The sequence below is a fragment of the Dendronephthya gigantea genome, unplaced genomic scaffold (genome assembly GCF_004324835.1).
Source record: "Dendronephthya gigantea isolate DGI-Jeju-01 unplaced genomic scaffold, DenGig_1.0 000026F, whole genome shotgun sequence".
NCBI lineage: Eukaryota > Metazoa > Cnidaria > Anthozoa > Malacalcyonacea > Nephtheidae > Dendronephthya > Dendronephthya gigantea.
Window position 1 is genome coordinate 380398 of NW_021163036.1, and position 20786 is coordinate 401183.

Below are 20786 nucleotides of genomic sequence, written 5' to 3' on the forward strand. Positions count from 1 at the left end.
TCAGATTGATTGTCGCGAAGATCTGTAAAATTCTTGTGTGAATGAATCTGGAAGCAATAGAGAAGATAGATCAAGTTGAGGCGCACTGTCAACTTATTCGGGTGGAAATCAGAAATAAAAATAATCTTGCACGCGTTCTTGCACTGAACACTAGAGGATGTAATTACGACCCTGTCTTTCCTCGTGAGGTGCTCTGTTTTTTAATGTTTTGTATTGTTATACAACAAATTAACTATGTTGAGGTAGATTTATGCAAAAAATTGTTCCTTTCTCATCACATGTCTATTGTATTTTGCACAGATAAACCAATAACAATCTTATAATTAACATATTTTTCAAGTCAAGGTTGAGGAGCTTAGCAAGACGAATGCCATTGGTACGTTTGGCTAAAATACAATAGACATGTGACGAGAAAGGAACCATTTTTGCATAAACTTGAACAATAACATAGTTCATAGTTGTATTGTACTTTTATTTAGTCTCCAAACCCCATGTATATTCTATTAACTGTGTTTCCATTTAGTCGTGAGTGTCGTAAACATGTCAAGGTGGCTGATGTGAAAGAATATTTCTATGTGTACGCAGTCATGCAACAATCACCGATTTGCGTACAAAAAAATGAAGACAAATTTACATCTGTACTATTTCTCATCGGTGAAAAGGTTTAGTTCACGACAATTACGACTACACGGAAACCGGGCTTAACAGGGCTTTAAAGGCGAAAGACAAAAATTTACCGTTGCTTGTAGATTTGGACAAACTATATTGCTAAAGAACCTCGCCTATTATAGCTAGTTTCATCAAAAATAATCGATTGCCTAATCGACATTCTTATATTACTGTCTTTGTTTCTTCGCGACGGTATTTTAATTTGACCCATAATAATTGCCGCAGGAGGCAATAAGGGTTGTAAAAGCTGTAGAAAGCGATGATTGGTCAATAAATGGAATGTTTATAAAATATTCACATCACACATATTAAACTTTGAATTTCAATATAATATTGGCTGTTCCTCGCTGTATGTGCAAGGATACTCTGATAAATCTCTTTCCCCGTGAAATATTTTTGAGATGAAAGCCGCAAGGTAAGTTTCTTACCGTTGAAAAAGGTTAAAGATCATCGTATTGATATTTGCTATTCTTGTTATACTTTCCAAGTGTGTTTATACATATATATTCTTGAACATGTAATTTGTTAATTCATACTACCCGAAGCTGCGACGTTAATCGTCCTCGAGCAATTCTTTGTATTTCAACTTGTTATTTCTCCTGTCACAACATTTGTGGCATACTTCATTTTTATTGCTGAATCCTATTTAAATTGAATATTAAATTTATTTTTGAATTTGTGTGTAAGAACTCGCTAGAATTATGATTCACGACCAAGGCAATGTCGGGTGCCTAGCGACACTACAATGCAACACAACGACAACGTCAACAACTCGTCCACGGCATTTGAGACGACGGTTCTTACTCTTGAGCTGAGACTTGAGCCTGTTCAGTTGAGCTTTGACAACAAAGTTTCATTATCAATTGAAGAATCAAATCCGACCGTCTGAACATCTGGGGTTGCTGTGAAGCTTGTTAAAATCAAATACATGTTTACATCAGCCATCATGGCGTTGTAGCGAAATTATTCAAATTTGCATATGCAGTAACGAATAGCCATTTTGCGTTTAGAAAGACGTCCATCTTTCATATTTTGTCAAGGGGTGCCGATTCCCTGTCGTCTGTTCCGACTTTCGGACATTAACGACCCTGTACACTAGACTGACTAAAACGGATCGTCCGTCTGGACGAACTTGGGCAAGCGAGAGATAGTTCGTCAGCACGGCTTTTAGTTCGTCTGTGTGTAAACACGGAAAAACAGACGGATCATCCGTCAACGCGACTTATCTGCATAGTTCGTCTGTTTAGACGAATTTGAATGCTACGTGTACAAGGGCTTAGGAGCATCAAGAGATGGGGGGTGGGCTCCAGCTTCCGCGGACACTTGCGAGTAACCGAGTGCTCGCATCTGAGGTGCCTGACGAGAGGCTCTGGCGGTTAAGAGTCGGCCTTATTTGGAAGAAAACTATTTCACAAATAGGTTTTTTAGTGAAGTGAGAGTAAAACGTGAAATCGGTGAGCGTAAAACGTGAAATCCATCTGATTTAAGATGGTTCTAAATTTAAAACGATAATGTTGTGACGTAACTGACCGAAAAGGTCTATTGAGTAGACAAGCAGAAATTATTTATTCTATTTCAAAATAAAAGGGCGAAGTATACTTCAGATCTTTCTACGAACTGAAAACGGGGATTGTGCAGCGAAATCAGTCTTTTTCACATATAAAAATTAGAACAATTATTAATGTTGATACGTTGAAATAGAAGGGGGGAAATGACAGGGATTTATCCAGTAAATATTTTGAGATCGCTGCTATTTCATTTTTCTTCCGAAACGAGGCTAAAAAATTCAATTGTTTCTTAAGGTTATTTAGCAACTGTTGGAGAATATAATTTATTTTCTCAAGAGCAATATTACTCAAAACAAATATGGCCAACAATAATTATCGTGAACCAAACACAAAAAAGAGAGGACGACCTGCAAACAAACTTTCTGTCAGGTTATTTCTACTTGATCCAGACACCGTGATCACTAAAGTGACCAAAGACACTTGTTCAAAGACTGGGATAGAAGCCTTGATGCAAAGAGGATATGGACCACCTCCAAAAGGTTTTTTGAAATTTTGAAAATATATTACTTATACTCTTAACATACTCTAAAAACTTATACTCTTAACATTATATCGTTAAACCAAAGATATACGAATGAAAACAAGATTACTTATAATGACTTCTTAATCCGTTAATTTTAATATATAGAACATTGTATAAAAGATGACAAGGTGGAATTTACGCTGGACTTGACAAATGAACAGTTCAAACAGAAATTGATTGAAATTTATCCGAAATTGGAAAATGCTTTTTTTGTGTTCATGAAAGCGAACAAAACCAACACATTGGAAGAACTGAATCCAGGATTGTGCTGTTTCAGATGCTACACTCCAGAAAATGTTTACAACAGTGAACGTGGACAAGGAAGGCTTTATATGAGAATTATTGCTGAGAACGAGGTAGTACTGCTGTTAATACGGTAGTTAAGTTTGAAAATACAGATGAAATTCGTATATCTGTTGCTGAGAGTTCTCAGTGTTGTGCATTTCAATTGATGTGAAACATATTATTCATTTTAAACTGTCACTGGTGACCATGCTAGAAACATTGCGTTTTAAATAAAAAAACAACTTTAAACGCTTGATGTGATAAATGAGAGGTTGATAATTGATATCTGATTTTGGCCCTGTATCCACACATTCAAAAATTATTTTTCATGTACTAGATATCTCCTTGTACCCATGGAATTTCTCGCGAAAAAAGACTGCGTGGTATGGTTGGTGGTTGCCAGCAATTTTATGTACCAATCTTACCAAAACCTGCTTCAACCCTCACCACAGGTGACCTCGTTACCGCAGCTGTTACCATGCCAACAGGTCAAACCGATTCAAGCCAATCTGGCAGCACATCAACACAAAGCCAATTATCTTCGTCCACCATTACTTCGTCAACTCTAACGCCACTGGATAACAACAGTTCGATGAACGTCACAACGCTTGGTCCACCATTATCTGTTGTTTCTCCCACAACACCTGGACTTCCAAGTTCCCAAAATCATTTTCCAACATCAAATATCTCGCAGTCCGAATCAAACCAACCCGTCAACAGTGACCAGTTAAAACGAAGACCATTATCCATGTCGATTGTTCCGCAGGTTGATCTTGCACCTACACCGCATAATCAAGGTGCCATTCTGGTACAGAGGCCGTTACAAACACCACTTACGGTTTCTTCCGTCACATTAACACCATTTTTTCAAAATTCTGTTAATATTGCATCACAAAACCAATTTTTATCGCCACCTGCTATTTCTATGACCGGGCCAAGTCAGCAAGCTCAAGATTCTAATAATGTTGCTAACGTTGCCCAAAGACAGTTACCAATATCAACTGCTTTCATTACTGGAAATACGGCAATCCCAGCAATTCAAAATCCTGGTAATTTTGTAAATCTGGGCCAGTTAGAATCACTTGGTTCTGGGTCAATGACACCGCAAGGGCAGTTTTCAAGATCAGCTGGAGTTCATGACGTACATTTTTTGCAATCTATGCCAGGCACACAGCCTTTTAACCAAACCGTTGCTGACAATGATCTTGATTCACAGTGGAGGGCGCTGGGTGAAGCTATGGTCCTTGCTTCACAGAATCCTGTCTTGATGTCTACATCAACCGTGCCTTCATCCTTAACTTCGTCCACTCTCCCTCCACTACGATCAGCGCAATCTCCCGGTTTAAATACCTTGTTGGATGCAATAATGCAACATGAACAAAATGCAGAATCTCCATCCAGTGGTGTTATCAATTCAAACGTGCAGGTAAAACAAATTGCATCATTTATGTAAAGAACCTACGAACAACACATTTTTGTTCTGTTTTAACAGCAACATTTTCTGACAACTTTTACAAAACCAAAAATCAATTAATGAAAAATTATCTACACCATTATGGAATTATATATAATACACCCGTAACTATACTACAAACCTTGCAAATACTTTAGGGCCGTCGCTGGACGTTCAACTGGGAGTGCATATTAAGCTTTTTGGGCGACCCGTTCAACTGCATAATTACAATACGATGAAATATTGTTGTGAAATTTTGTAAATAGCTCTCTTTACTGTACCTTATCTGTACATTTATAATCTTTTCAGGGACACGTCAACCTTCCAGAACCAAACGAATGTGAGTCAACGTTACGTTAACAGATATTTTTTTCGATTCTTTAGTACTACATGCAGCTGTCATTGTTAAACAAAGTCAAAATATTTGAATATTATTCCTTAATCCAAATTTTATCAATAGGGATTTTATCCCTGCCATGCAAACCTAAACGTAAACACAGTCTAAACGAATGAGCTTTGACATAGGTATTAGACAGTTAAAATTCCATTCGTACCACGTTCTCCGTACCGACCTAAAAATAGTGTAAACGGTGCCTCACTTTGTGGAGTTTCTCACATCATTTTGTTCTGTTTATAGTACGAATTAAGAATTTTCTTGAAAATGTTGAATCAACTAAGAAACTCACGATATCGTTGGCAGTTCTGGATGATGATCTCCTCTTGAAGAGGTTGAAAGAATCCACAATTGAAATTCATACGATAGAAATTCACTCCAGGTGTGAGGTACACAAAGTTTTGAATGTTTATTCTTTGCCCTCTTGTCTAAAGATCCTTCGTATTATTAATAATGTCCTAAATTTTGATGATATTTATTTTCTAAAAAGATGCTTCAGTACGGAGAATAGTTTACAGGAATTAGATTTATCTCGTACCAAGTTTGAGGAAAACAGTTTCCATAGTTTTATTAGCGTACTTATGAATCGTAACGATTTAACAAGATTGATTTTAACTGATAATTGCTTAACTAAACATGAAATATCCAGTCTGCTGGAGTCATTAAAATGCATGACAAGTCTTAAAAATGTAGACTTATCTAAAAATAACCTAAGCGTATTCGAGATACACGGACAGTTGCATAACATTGTTTCTTTAGATTTATCGCACAGCGCACTCCAGGGAGACACAAGTATCATTGAGATCTGTAAACTGCAATCACTCGAAGAAATAAACCTCTCTCACAACCACATTAGGTTTTTCTCGTTGTCCAATTTCGACACAAAACCCGAGAAGTTATCAATTAACATGAAAAACATTTCACTATCTTTCAATTACATGACACCCGAAGACATCAGCCGGTTTTGCTGCCTAATTAGGTCAAATCTAACGAAACTCGAGTTAGATTTCAATCACATTGGCAACTCAATTTGGGCGTTGTGTTCATTAGATCTAAGGTTTTTGAAAGTGTTGAGTTTGGCTAATACTGATGTTTGTGTTGCTGTTGATGGTTTGGCGTTCCTCCTTTCATTAGTTCAAGAACTGGAAGAACTCAATTTATCGTCCAATAATCTTGTGTTGGACGACTTTCGCCAACTCCAATCTCCATTGTCAAACTTAATGCAGTTAAAAAAGTTGAATTTAAGCAACAATCCTGAAGGAGCTTCAGCTCTTTTGCAAGAGATTCTGTCTTCGTTTAAATATCTCCAGGAGTTGAGGCTAAGTGACACACATATGAATGGTGAAGATTTTGGGAAAATCTCAAACTCACTCGCATCCTTGAGAGATCTTAAATATCTCGATTTAAGCGTGAATGCTATTGACTCAGATGGGACAAGAACACTTGCGAACTTGTTGAAGGGATTTCTCTTGTTGGAGGGGTTAGACCTTGGTCAATCATTTATGACGGGAAGTGATTTAAATGTGTTGTGGAATAGTTTTGTTTCGTTAAAAGTGTTGAAATATTTGAATTTGTCTGGCAATCAGGTTGATACCAATGCTTTTGATAATTCCCTGTTATTTCCTGCGTCGTTGGAAGAGTTTATTATCAGTAATGTCATTCATAGCGAAAATCTCTTTATGAAAATGTTACCACTTAAGAATCTAAAAAAACTTCACCTTATTGACATGAGATTAAGAGCGTGTGATGTCGAGGCACTAGCCACAATGTTGTCGTCTTTTTCGATGTTGGAAGAGATATCTTTAGCTCGTACAGTTGCAGACTCGAACATTGAAAAAATCTTTAGTGCTATAAAGCGTTTACCCAACATTAAAATTATTGACCTCAGTGGCGTAAAATTACCTGATGTAGATGCATTGGTTGACATGCTTTCGTCTCTTTTGTCCTTGGAAGAGCTAGTTTTAGCGAGAATATGTATTGACAACATCGACCATAAAAAAATCATTGATGCGTTAGTTTTGTTGAAATCTTTAAGAATTTTGAATCTTCATTGGGCTAAAAAATTCGGAAAACGGTCGAAAGTACATCGGACAGGTATTTGTTTTGAAGATGTTGAAGATACAAAACAACTGTGTTCTGGATTGGAGAAAATCAGATATTTAAAGGAACTTAGCTTATACTTTGGGGACCCAGAGTGTATAAACCATTTAGCTGAAGTGTTACCGTCACTACATTTGTTGGAAAGGTTTGTGTTGGAATCTGAGTATATTATTATTTCTGATAAACACACAGTCGGAAAATTGTTTTCCGCGTTAGGAAGATTGATGTATTTGCGAGATCTCGAATTTGTTCTGTATTTCAAAATTGTAGGAATTGTCAGAAATATTTTGAAAGCTTTAGCTCAGATGTTATCATCACTGCTGTTATTGGAAAAACTTGTGTTTGATCTGACGTACAGAGAGGATGACGAGGGTTACGAGGATGACGAGGATGACGAGGATGAAGATAGCGATGAACATGAAGATTATGCAAGCGAAATACAACTGGTCACGACCGCATTAGGAAAGTTGAAGAATTTAAGAGGACTTGGATTATCTGGTATTATAATGAGTGGGAAAGGCATAGCTGAGGTTTTAGCGTCACTGCCATTGTTGGAGCGATTAATGCTGAGCTTTAAGTGGAATGAAAAAATATCTCATTCTTTAGTAAAATTAAAATATTTAAAACAGCTTTTTATATTTGATATTCATCTTAGCGTAGAATTAGTTGATGTCTTACCGTCACTGAGGTTGTTGGAGACGCTAGGGTTAAAATTGTACCATCGGGATAAGACATTGTCACTCTCACAGGAGGAGTTGAAATATTTAAGGAAACTTGATTTACACACTTCTGATATAAATGAGCAAACTTTATTTAATGGCTCTCGATCATTCTACTTGTTGGAAAAGCTAAAAATTTCGTGTTATGGATTAAATGTAGTGGAACAGCGATTTCAATCTTTAGGAAAATTAAGACATTTAAAACAGTTGACTCTTCGTGTCCAAAAAGGTTTTGTTGATTTCTTATTACCTATTGCGTCACTGTCGTCACTCGAGAAGATTAAGTTGAAACCGGTTAATTTGGATAATGACAATGTAAAGCAGCTGTTTGCTTCATTACTTGAAGTAAGATCTCTAAAGGAACTTTCTTTACACAATGGTTGTCGTGACCAAGTTCTGATAGACGCTCTAGCTGAAGCGTTACCAGCAATGAAATTTTTGGAAAAGCTGTCGTTGAAATCGTTTAATTTTTTCAAATTCAAAGAGGAGCAGCAATTAATCACTGCAATAGGATCGTTGAGTTTTTTGAAAAAACTTGATTTACGTTATTCTTCAATTACCCAGGCCGGTAAAGAAACTTTAACTCTTGTGTTGCCAAATTTATATAACTTAAGACGTTTTAAGCTACCATATGTAGATTTTAGGGAACGTGAAAAACTCATGGAGGCACTACGCCGCGTAGCTCCTTGGGTTATCATCACGTGAGACTAGACACGTGGAAAAATTTGTGGAAGGCTTTTTGATATTTTATTCCATTATGTCGCAGTCATTCAGATAGTGATAAAGGTTCTGAAACATCTATTTCGAGCACCATTTAGCAGAAACGTTGAAATCACTCGTGGAAAATGGAACCCTGACAATAAATAACAATATTTCCAAACACTGCAACACTTACCAGTAATAATCAATTGTTGTTTACTTTTTCGTTGTCTCAAACACTGGTTAAGAATTCAACAGAAGTCGAGTGACAATATTGTAATCTGCAGCCGTTGACTGAGAAACGTTTCACGCAGAACACGCACGCATTTATACATTGCATTTATGTAACGGTAAAGTGTTTTGTATCCTGTAGAAAGTTTTAATTATTTCAACTGTTCATTGAAAGAACACTTCCGAATTTGTTTTGCTGGCTATTTTAAATTTTGATTGCATGAATGGCAATCAGTTGTATGAAAACAGTTTAATTAGCTTGACGCAGCAATGGAAATTTGTTTCATATTTCAGCGTAAATCATTACAAACCACTCTCTTTAAAATATATTAAATATTAAGAATATTAAATTCATTAACCATGATAATTATTTAAAACAGTAATTGCAAATAGCATTGTATCTGAGTTCTGAGTTTAGAAACCTTTGAAATAAGAGCTTTTAATGTCATTTAGAGTCACTGCTGAGTTTTTTTCAAAATACTGAGTGATTTATTTAACTTGTGTGATAACTTCCTATGGTAATGACATAATAATAATAATTATGAAGTTAAGATAATAACTGATGGTGGAAGAACGGAAATACAGAAATTAAAATGCTAATTAAGACAAGTTAAAAGTTCGGATTTTTGTATAATGGTCATAAAATGCATTATTAGATATGAAATACGATTGCTAACAACGACCTTGCATGCCTACGACCTTTTTCACTGTACTGGAAAATATGAAGAACCGAGCAAGGTTTCAAAGTTTCGTGTTTGATATTTTACAGTACAGCTTGTGCGGTCGATGTTAGTAGCTACGTTTTTATTATATGACATGATTTGTTTCAAATAATATTGTCAATGGCCTTCGTGTAGTTGTAAGTGAAAACGAATTATTGAAGCATAATTTCAAATTCAAAATGCCTACCAAATGGCGATGCTATTGGTCAGGAGTTTTCAAAGAATATTTTAAAACTATAATATCCACCAATGAAATCATCTTTAAGATATTTTAGAATCTCAATATATTCCTATAAGCGAGCTGTTGTAATTTATTTTCACTTACACTAAATCCGCCCTGCGCTGCTCTGAACTGTGTGAAAATGATAAAAGTAGTTTTGTATTCTTCATTTTCATTTTCCGAATTATGAAATTCGCATTCAGAATGCCCTTCGTCCCTAATTTCTTTTACAATTTTACTTTTTGTGCAACAAAATGCTTGAATTTCAACGTTTTTGTGATTGTAAGGCTCGAAAGGCAATGATTATTAAGCCCCTGTGGGCTTTGGGAAATCTGTCCGCTATTTCAGTGCGCCATTCAACTCATGTTTGTCATATAATAAAGAAAGTGTTAGCTATTAATAACTCGTTATCGTAATTTAATAGTTGACTTTCTACAAATATTCACCGCAACCTTAGTTAGACAAGAGGGATCTTTTACTGAAGTTAATATACGAATGAGGGACGACAGTCATAAACTAAAAAGATAATTTAGTTATTGTGAAAAATGGCGGTCGTGTTCTTAGAAAAACCGTGCAGTTTCAAATATTCATTTCTTCATTAAAATTCGACGGAATGTCGTTGTAATAAAAACTTGCTGAATAATGTCGTCCTGCATTCGGTAGAAATGTTTGATCATTCCTGATATTTGAGAGCTTATATTTCATAGAAACTGTGACGTAACAGACTATAAGGTACACTTCGTACATTGTTGGTGCTGTTTGTCAGTAATTATATCTTATACCTTCATCAATTCCTTCATCTGTCCTATCGTAGGCTACACCAATCGCGACACTATTTTATCCTGTTTGTAAAAACAACTCGAAATATACATATTCTTAACAAGCATAGAATATGTATATTAAGTGAAAAAAAATACATCTCAGGACTTTGTATCATTTACACTATATGTACAGTAGTGTCCAGAAATAACCTAGCAAAAACCGCTGTTAACCTAGGTCAAACCTCGGTCTGGTCACGGTTGAACCGAGGTTGAACCGCGGTGAGACGGAGGTTAAACCTCGGTCTTACTCGGTCTGACAGACATTTCTTCAGATCTTTTCTATTTGGTAATTGTGTTGTCGTTCTCAGCTGCTCATAACATTTCGTTCGGAAGCGAACGGCCACTGCGAAGGTATTTTTTCCCTTGCGGTCGTCTGGGGTTTCCATCGGTCGACCGCAACCGAACAGCAACCGCAGTGTTAGGTTATTTCTGGACAGTATTGTAATTGATATCATGAAAATATTTCAGAGTTTCCATGTTTTTTGCTACATCATTTCCAAGATTCCCAAAATATTTCCAAAACATAGTATTTCAGAAAAATTAAAACCTTTCTTTATAAAACTTTCAAATTTACTTGTCAATTGCAACAGCTATCGACTTCTTTCCAATGTCGTATAAAGTCGTCATTGCATGCAAAATATTCAGGGCTTTATATAGTAAGTTTTTTCAAATTTTTGACATGTATCTATAGCCATTATTTTATAATATTATAAGCTAACGTTTGGATAATCCAAAACGGTTGTGTTATAAACGTAAATTGATGTGTATTCAGTTAGACGTACGAGTCGTTGACATTGATTTCAGCAAAATCAATATATAGTTCAGCAATATCAATGTATAGTTCATTATTATGCATATAAAGTTAAAATGTTAAGTTGGAAATACTTTTACCATGGTCATATATATCAATAGATGTGCAAAAAAACGTGTAATTGCTCTTTTCTGACCATCATTTCCTATGTAATGTTTTTTACTTATTGTATTTTTAGTAGAAAATTGATTGTGTATATCGTGAACGGCAGAGGTGGGGGCAAAGGTGCACGATGTTTCAATTTTCGTTAGTGAGACGTGTCCATACACGTTTGAAGATGGCATCGAAGCACTGAACGTTGAACTAAGCCTGCCGAGCATATTCGGAGATAAAATTAGGCAGTTAAGAAAATCTATATCAAGCCACTTCTGAGACACATGAGAAGTGTCTGAAAGTAAAAACGTTTCACGTCGCGAGAACTTGCAGTTCTCAACTCCTAAGCTTGACTCTGGTTCTACCATCACACTTTACAAGAGTTCCTTAATATTCCAAATCGCTCTTGTGAACTGGTCTTAATTTAAAAACCTTTCGTCAAGAGCACAAGGGTGGATTTTCACTTGCAGAGAAAGAGTTCGCTAGCGAAATATCAGCATATTTTCTCTGAATTTTAACAGAATAAATAAATTAGTTCAGCTTGACTGTTCTCATTTCAAAAGAAAACATGCAACATAGCAAGCACATTCAGATGGAGAAGATGGATCCAGTTGAGGCGCACCGTCAATTTATTCGGGTGAGGATCAGAAATAAAAATACTCTTGCACGCGTTCTTGCACTGAACACTAGAGGATGTAATTACGATCCTGTGCTTCCTCGTGAGGTACTCTGTTTTTTTATGTTTTGTATTCTTATACAACATATTAACTATGTTGAGGTTTATGCAAAAAAATTGTTCCTTTCTCATCACGTGTCTATTGTGTTTTACACAGATAAACCAATAACAATCTTACAATTAACATATTTTTCAAGTCAAGGTTGAGGAGCTTAGCAAGACGAATGCCATTGGTACGTTCGGTTAAAATACAATTGACACGTGATGAGAAAGGAACCATCATTTTTTGCATAAACCTGGACAATAACATAGTTAATCAGTTGTATTGTACTTTTATTTAGTCTACAAACCCCATGTATATTCTATTAACTGTGTTTCCATTTAGTCGTGAGTGTCGTGAACTGTCAAGGTGGCTGATGTGAAAGAATATTTCTATGTGTGCGCAGTCAACAATCACCGATTTGCATACAAAAAAATAAAGACAAATTTACATCTGGACTATTTCTCATCGGTGAAAAGGTATAGTTCACGACAATTACGACTACAGGGAAACCGGGCTTAACAGGGCTTTAAAGGCAAAGACCAAAAATTTACCGTTGCTTGTAGATTTGGACAAACTATATTGCTAAAGAACCTCGCCTATTATAGCTAGTTTCATAAAAAAATAATCGATTGCCTAATCGACAATCTTTTATTTCTTATTCGCGACGGTATTTTGTTTAATTTGACCCATAATACTTGCCGCAGAAGGCAACACAGGCTGCGATTGGTTATATTTTATGTTCGTATATAATTACAAAAGCTGTAGAAAGCGATGATTGGTCAATTAAGGGAATGCTTATAAATATTCACATACATTTAGCTTCGAATGTCAATATAATATTGGCTGTTCCTCGCTGTGTGTGCAAGGATACTCTGATAAATCTCTTTCCCCGTGAAATATTTTTGAGATGAAAGCCGCAAGGTAAGTTTTTTACCGTTGAAAAAGGTTAAAGATTCTTCATATTGGTATTTGCTATTCTTGTCATACTTTCTAAGTGTGTTTATACATATATATTCTTGAACATATAATTTGTTAATTCATACTACCCGACGCTGCGACGTTAATCGTCCTCGAGCAATTCTTTCTTTTTCAACTTGTTATTTCTCGTGTCACAACATTTGTGGCATACTTCATTTTTATTGCTGAATCCTATTCAAATTGAATATTAAATTTATTTTTGAATTTGTGTGTAAGAACTCGCTAGAATTATGATTCACGACCAATGTCGGGTACCTAGCGACACTGCCATGCAACACAACGTCAACAACTCGTCCACGGCATTTGAAACGACGGTTCTTAATCGTTAGCTGAGACTTCAGCCTGTTCAGTTGAGCTTTGACAACAAAGTTTCATTATCAATTGAAGAAGAATCAAATCCGACCGTCTAAACATCTAGGGATTGCTGTGAGGCTTGTTGAAATCAAATACATGCTTACATCAGCCATGCATGATGGCGTTGTGGCAAAATTATTCAAATTTGCATATGCAGTAACGAATAGCCATTTTGCGTTTAGAAAGACGTCCATCTTTCATATCTTGTCAAGGGGTGCCGATTCCCTGTCGTCTGTTCCGACTTTCGGGCATTAACGACCGGTTACGACCCTGTACACTAGACTGACTAGAGACGGATCGTCCGTCTGGACGAACTTGGGCAAGCGAAAGATAGTTCGTCAGTTCGTCTTTTAAGTTTTAACGCGAATTATCTGCATAGTTCGTCTGTTTGGACGAATTTGAATGCTATGTGTACAGGGGCATAGGAGCATCCAAAGATGGGGGGGGGCTCCAGCTTCCGCGGACACTTGCGAGTGACCGAGTGCTCGCATCTGAGGTGCCTGAGCAGAGGCTCTGGCAGTTAAGAGTCGGCCAATCATAGTGACCTTATTTGGAAGGAAACTATTCCATAAATACGTTTTTTAGTGAAGTATGATTCTTTGCCTGGTTAAATAGACTTTTTCAGTAATTACGTCACAACATTTTAACATAACGTTTTAAATTTAGTACCACCTTAAATGAAATGGATTTCAAGTTTTACTCTAACGAGCCACGTGCAAAGGTGCAAAACATCCTTCTTCAACACGTGCATGAAATATATTTTTTTTAATTTTGACCAACAAATGTGGAAATAAGCCATAACACGAGAACGAGGCTGAGGGGCCAAGCCTGCGAGCCTCGTTCCCGCGCAATGGCTTATTCCCATGCTTATTAGTCAAAATGAAAAATTATTTTTATGCACGTGTTATACTAAACAGGGTGTATCAAAAAAAGGTAATCCAACATTGGCGCTTTATTGTACGTGAACTACTCAATCTATTAAAGGGAAATGGCAATATATTTTTTTTTACTTCAAAATAAAGCCCACCCTATAATATATTAAAAATCAGTAAAAGTTTGGTCTTCAGACAATTGCATCTTCAGAAAATCGCGATTGTTTATACTCGTGTAATGCGCCTTCATCCGCCATCTTTGATTAAATTTCGAACAAATTAGAGTTATTCTGAAGTGTCTGTGTGACGTCACAACCTGGGTTGTTGTTTTCGCCTAATACATACGTTTCAGTATGGCTAGTAAAGAAAGCGTCAAAACTACTGAAATAAAAGACAGCAAAGAGCAGATTATTGAACCGTACATGTTTGAGCCGAATAAAGGGGATGAAGGCATGGATAGTGACGTTTCAAGTGATATGGTTTTACAAGATGTTTATCATGTTTATTGCAATTATTTACATTTACAATTTTTAAAAAGAGATTATACGCCGATGCCTTCAACTTGACCACCATTTCTATCGATACAAAGGTAACATCGCCGCCGCATTGCTTGGAATGTTCTCCTGATGTGATTTATTCCTACTTAATATGCATATGCCGGTAGTTTATTCAGAAGCAAAATTCTTCAATTAAGTCCCAAAGGGAGTTAATTTTCAATGGTTTTAGTCTTAACTCTCAGAGGTGAAAATATGCGATTTTGACTAACACTTTTTATCAGCCTCCTATTTGCTCATTTTTTCCCCATTTGGTATACTAAAGCATGTCATGCGATAGTTAAACGCCTAACCTTTCCGAATGTGAAAACATTTCGTTCATAGATTGGGTAGTTCACGTACATAGCGTGTTGAAGTTGGATTACCTTTGTTTTATACATCCTGTAGAAGGATGTTTTGCATCTTTGCAGTGAGAGTAAAACTTGAAATCCATCTCAGTTTAAAGCGGTTCAAAATTTAAAACGATAATGTTGTGACGTGACTGACCGAAAAGGTCTATTGAGCAGACAAGCAGAAATAATTTATTAAATTTCAAAATAAAAGGACGAAGTATACTTCAGATTTTTCTACGAAAACGGGGGTTGTGCAGCGAAATCAGTCCATCTCACATGTAAAAATTAAGACAATTATTGATGTTGAAAACATTGAAATAGAAGGGGGGAAATGACAGAGAATTATCCAGTAAATATTTTGAGATCGCTGCTATTTAATTTTTCTTCCGAAACGAGACTAAAAGAATTCAATTGTTTCTTAAGGTTATTTAGCAACTGTTGGAGAATATAACTTATTTTCTCTCATGCAAAGTTAATCGAAACAAATATGGCCAACAATAATTATCGTGAACCAAACACAAAAAAGAGAGGACGACCTGCAAACAAACTTTCTGTCAGGTTATTTCTGCTTGATCCAGACACTGCGATCACTAAAGTCACAAAAGACACTTGTTCAAAGACTGGGATAGAAGCCTTGATGCAAAGAGGATATGGACCACCTCCAAAAGGTCAGCAAATATGCTGGTTGGATTGAATATGACCATTCCAGAATTTGCTGGAACCTTTTTTTTGCGTAAAGATTGTCAAAAAAACTAATTTAAATTTAGTTCTCCGTAGATGAATCTATAGCTATTCTGGATCAACTTTATTTGGTAAAAACAGCTGGGAAATTAGTTGTGTTTAACCATTTTTTAGTTGTTTTAACCAATGATTTTTTCAATAAATGAATCTGGAGGGAACAAATCTTTCTTTTTAAAGTATTTTTTTCTATACAAATTTATTCGTTGGAGGTGACAATGAAAACAAAATTTTAGCATTGTGATTGATTGGTTAAACGATTTTCAACAGCCAATTACATTGAGAGCAAGCTTGAGGTATAGCTTTTTTCTTTCGTCCACATCAGCTTGATCGCAATACAAGTTCTTATCACAATCTCATATTCTATTATAGTATAATCCATATATTTTAATTTCGTCGTGTTTTAATATAGAACATTGTATAAAAGATGACAAGGTTGAATTTACGCTGGACTTGACAAATGAACAGTTCAAACAGAAGTTGATTCAAATTTATCCCAAATTGGAAAATGCCTTTTTTGTGTTAATGAGAGCGGACAAAACCAACACATTGGAAGAACTGAATCCAGGATTGTGCTGTTTCAGATGCTACACTCCGGGAAATGTTTACAACAGTGAACGTGGACAAGGAAGGCTTTATATGAAAATTATTGCTGAGAAGGAGGTAAAGTAGTACTAGACGATGCCCCTGCTTTTTATATTGTAGCGAGCTGATAGGTAGGTTCTTGCAACACGAACTACACTTGGCATTATTATTCTCAATAGGTTTGTTTAGTTTTATTACCAAAGCTTGTTCCTCATAAACTTTTTATCGTTTGACGCATGAACGATCTTCACAATTACAGTTAACCCAACGAATTCGTACCACGTCTATTACCTTCGCTCCACGGCTCACGTTGAGCGTAGGTAAAAGACCCTGGGTACGAGGTTGCAGTTCACCATGAGAATTAGCCCTGTTCCAAATTTGACACACTTATGCACTGTGGTGTATTCAACACACAAATATTTTTTTAGATATCCCCCTGCACCCATGGAATATCTCGCACAAAAAGACTGCGTGGTATGGTTGGTGGTGGCCAGCAATTTTATGTACCAATCTTACCAAAACCTGCGTCAACCCTCACCACAGGTGACGTCGTTACCTCAGCTGTTACCATGCCAACAGGTCAAACCGAATCAAGCCAATCTGGCAGCACATCAACACAAAGTCAATTATCCTCGTCCACCATTACTTCCACCATTACTTCGTCAACTGTATCGCCACTGGATAACAACAGTTCGGTGAACGTCACAACGCTTGATCCACCGTTATCTGTTGTTTCTCCCACAACACCTGGACTTCTAAGTTCCCAAAGTCGTTTACCAACATCAAATATCTCGCAGCCCGAATCAAACCAAGCCGTCAACAACAGTGACCAGTTAACACGAAGACCAATATCCATGTCGATTGTTCCGCAGGTTGGTCTTGCACCTACAACGCAAAATCCAGGTAGCATTCTGGTGCAGAGGCCGTTACAAACATCACTTACAGTTTCTTCCATCACATTAACACCGTTCCTACAAAATTCTGTTAATATTCCATCACAAAGCCAATTTTTATCGCCATCTGTTATTTCTATGACCGAGGCAAGCCAACCCGCTCAAGTTTCTAATAATGTTGTTGCCCAAAGGCAGTTACCAATATCAACTGCTTTCATTACTGGAAATACAGCAATCCCAGCAATTCAAAATCCTGGTAATTTTGTAAATCCGGGCCAGTTAGAAACACTTGGTTCTGAATCAATGACACCGCAAGGGCAGTTTTCAAGATCAACTGGAGTTCATAACGTAAATTTTTTGCAATCTATGCCAGGCACACAGTCTTTTAACCAAACAGTTGCTGACAATGATCTCGATTCACAGTGGGGAGCGCTTGGGGAAGCTATGGTCCACAGTTTTGCTTCACAGATTCCTGCCTTGATGCCTAATTCAACCGTGCCTTCATCCTCAACTTCGTCCACTCTCCCTCCACTCCGATCAGCGCAATCTCCTGGTTTAAATACCTTGTTGGATGCAATAATGCAACATGAACAAAATGCAGAATCTCCATCCAGTGAAAGTGGTGTTATCAGTTCAAACGTGCAGGTAAAACAAATTGCATAATTTATGTAAAGAACTACGAACATCACATTTTTATTCTGTTTTAACAGCAACATTTTCTGACAACTTATACAAAACTAAAAATCAATTAACGAAAAATTATCTACATCATTATGGAATTATATATAATACACCCGTAACTGTACTACAAACCTTGCAAATACTTTAGGCCGTTGCTGAAAGCTTAATTGGGAGTGCATATTAAACTTTTCGCCGTGACCGCCTAGCTGCAAAATCACATTACGATAAAATATTGTTGTGAAATTTTGTAAATAGCTCTATTTACTGTACCTTATCTTTACATTTATAACCTTTTCAGGGACACGTCAACCTGCCAGAACCAAACGAATGTGAGTCAACGTTACGTTAACAAATATTTTTTTCGATTCTTTAGTACTACATGCACCTGCCATTGTTAAACAAAGTCAAAATATTTGAATATTATTCCTTAATCCAAATTTTATCAATAGGGATTTTATCCCTACCATGCGAACCTAACAGTAAACACAGTCTAAACGAATGAGATTTGACATAGGTATTAGTTGAAATTCCATTCGTACCACATTCTCTAAAAACAGTGTAAACGGTGCTTCATTTTGTGGAGTTTCTCACATCATTTTGTTCTGTTTATAGCACGAATTCAGAAGTTCCTTGAAAATGTTGAATCAACTAAGAAACTCACGATATCGTTTCCAGTTCTGGATGATGATCTCCTCTTGAAGAGGTTGAAAGAATCCACAGTTGAAATTCACACGATAGAAATTCACTCCAGGTGTGAGGTACACAAAGTTCTGAGTGTTTATTCTTTGCCCACTTGTCTAAAGATCCTTCGTATTATTAATAATATCCTAAATTTTGATGATATTTATTTTCTAAAAAGATGCTTTAGTAGCGAGAATAGTTTACAGGAATTAGATTTATCTCGTACGAAATTTGAGGAAAACAGTTTCCATAGTTTTATTAGCGTACTTATGAATCGTAACGATTTAACAAGATTGATTTTAACTGATAATTGCTTAACTAAACATGAAATATCCAGTCTGCTGGAGTCATTAAAATGCATGACAAATCTTAAAAACGTAGACTTATCTAAAAATAACCTAAGCGTATTCGAGATACACGGACAGTTGGATAACATTGTTTCTTTTGATTTATCGCACAGCGCACTCCAGGGAAACACAAGTATCATTGAGATCTGTAAACTGCAGTCACTCGAAGAAATAAACCTCTCTCACAACCACATTAGGTTTTTCCCCTTGCCCAATTTCGGCACAAAACCCGACAAGTTATCAATTAACATGAAAAACATTTCATTATCTTTCAATTACATGACACCCGAAGACATCACCCGGTTTTGCTGCCTAATTAGGTCAAATCTGAAGAAACTCGAGTTAGATTCTAATCACATTGGCAACTCAATTTGGGCGTTGTGTTCATTAGATCTAAGGTTTTTGAAAGTGTTAAGCTTAGCTAATACTGATGTTTGTGTTGCTGTTGATGGTTTGGCGTTCCTACTTTCATTAGTTCAAGAACTCGAAGAACTCAATTTATCGTCCAACAATCTTGTGTTGGACGACTTTCGCCGACTCCAATCAACATTATCAAACTTAACACAGTTAAAAAAGTTGAATTTAAGCAACAATCCTGAAGGAGCTTCAGATCTTTTGCAAGAGATCCTGTCTTCGTTCAAAAATCTCCAGGAGTTGAGGCTAAGTAACACACATATGAATGGTTAAGATTTGGGGAAAATCTCAAACTCACTTGCATCCTTGAGAGATCTTAAATATCTCGATTTAAGCATGAATGATATTGCCTCAGATGGGACAAGAACACTTGCGAACTTGTTGAAGGGATTTCTCTTGTTGGAGGGGTTAGACCTGAGCCAATCGTCCATAGGGGGAAGTGATTTAAATGTGTTGTGGAATAGTTTAGCTTCGTTAAAAGTGTTGAAATATCTCAATTTGTCTGGCAATCAGGCTGATGCCAACGCTTTTGATAGTTCCCTGTTATTTCCTCCGTCGTTGGAAGAGCTTATTATCAGTAATGTCATTCATGGCGAAAAGCTCTTTGTTAAAATGTCATCGCTTAAGAATCTTAGAAAACTTCACCTTATTGACATGAGATTAAGAGTGTGGGATGTCGAGGCACTAGCCGACATGTTGTCGTCTTTTTCGATGTTGGAAGCTCTTTTTCGATCTTTAGCTCGTACAGTTGCAGACTCGAACATTGAAAAATTCTTTAGTGCTATAAAGTGTTTACACAATGTTAAAATTATTGATCTCACTGGCGTAAAATTACCTGATGTAGATGCATTAGTTGACATGTTTTCGTCTCTTTTGTCCTTGGAAGAACTAGTTTTAGTTGGAATGTGTATTGACAACATCGACCATAAAAAATTGATTGATGCCTTACTTTTGTTGAAATCTTTAAGAATTCTCAATCTTCATTGGACTGAAAAATTCGGAAAACGGTGTACTCCATCTCGAACCGGTATTTGCTTTAAAGGCTTTGAAGATACAAAACGACTCTGTTCTGGGTTGGGGAAAATCAGATATTTAAAGGAACTTAGCTTAAACATTAAGGACCGCCACCCAGAGTGTATAACCCAATTAGCTGAAGTGTTACCGTCACTACATTTGTTGGAAAGGTTTGTGTTGCAATTGGGATATTATACTAGGTTATCTGATAAACACAAATTCGAAAAATTGTTCCCCGCGTTAGGAAGATTGATGTATTTGCGAGATCTCGAACTTGTTCTGCACTTCGACGATTGTGAAAATGTTAGAAATGTTT

General features: G+C 36.5%; 2 protein-coding genes across 2 annotated transcripts in view; both read left to right on the forward strand.

The window, feature by feature from the left end:
* LOC114523090 (protein NLRC5-like) overlaps positions 1 to 20786 on the forward strand; it is an 81846-nt gene that overhangs the window by 58749 nt on the left and 2311 nt on the right. Inside the window, exons 5-7 of the mRNA XM_028543922.1 lie at positions 4030 to 4471; positions 4808 to 4838; positions 5136 to 7327. Coding sequence (XP_028399723.1) covers positions 4030 to 4471; positions 4808 to 4838; positions 5136 to 7327 — 2665 coding nt within the window. The remainder of the gene's footprint in view (positions 1 to 4029; positions 4472 to 4807; positions 4839 to 5135; positions 7328 to 20786) is intronic.
* Positions 12859 to 19735, forward strand: LOC114523093. The gene is made up of 6 exons (XM_028543926.1): positions 12859 to 12948; positions 15541 to 15785; positions 16268 to 16518; positions 16869 to 17978; positions 18313 to 18343; positions 18627 to 19735. Exons 2-6 carry the CDS (start codon positions 15605 to 15607, stop codon positions 19727 to 19729), a joined length of 2676 nt encoding a protein of 891 aa, XP_028399727.1. The 5' UTR covers positions 12859 to 12948; positions 15541 to 15604; the 3' UTR covers positions 19730 to 19735.

What these genes read in the sequence shown, in the direction of transcription:
- LOC114523093 (XM_028543926.1), top strand. Translation starts at nt 15,605, where the DNA reads ATGGCCAACAATAATTATCGTGAACCAAACACAAAAAAGAGAGGACGA. An exon ending in ATATGGACCACCTCCAAAAG is followed by an intron (nt 15,786 to 16,267) that starts GTCAGCAAATAT and finishes GTTTTAATATAG; the next exon opens with AACATTGTATAAAAGATGAC. An exon ending in CCTGCCAGAACCAAACGAAT is followed by an intron (nt 18,344 to 18,626) that starts GTGAGTCAACGT and finishes TTCTGTTTATAG; the next exon opens with CACGAATTCAGAAGTTCCTT.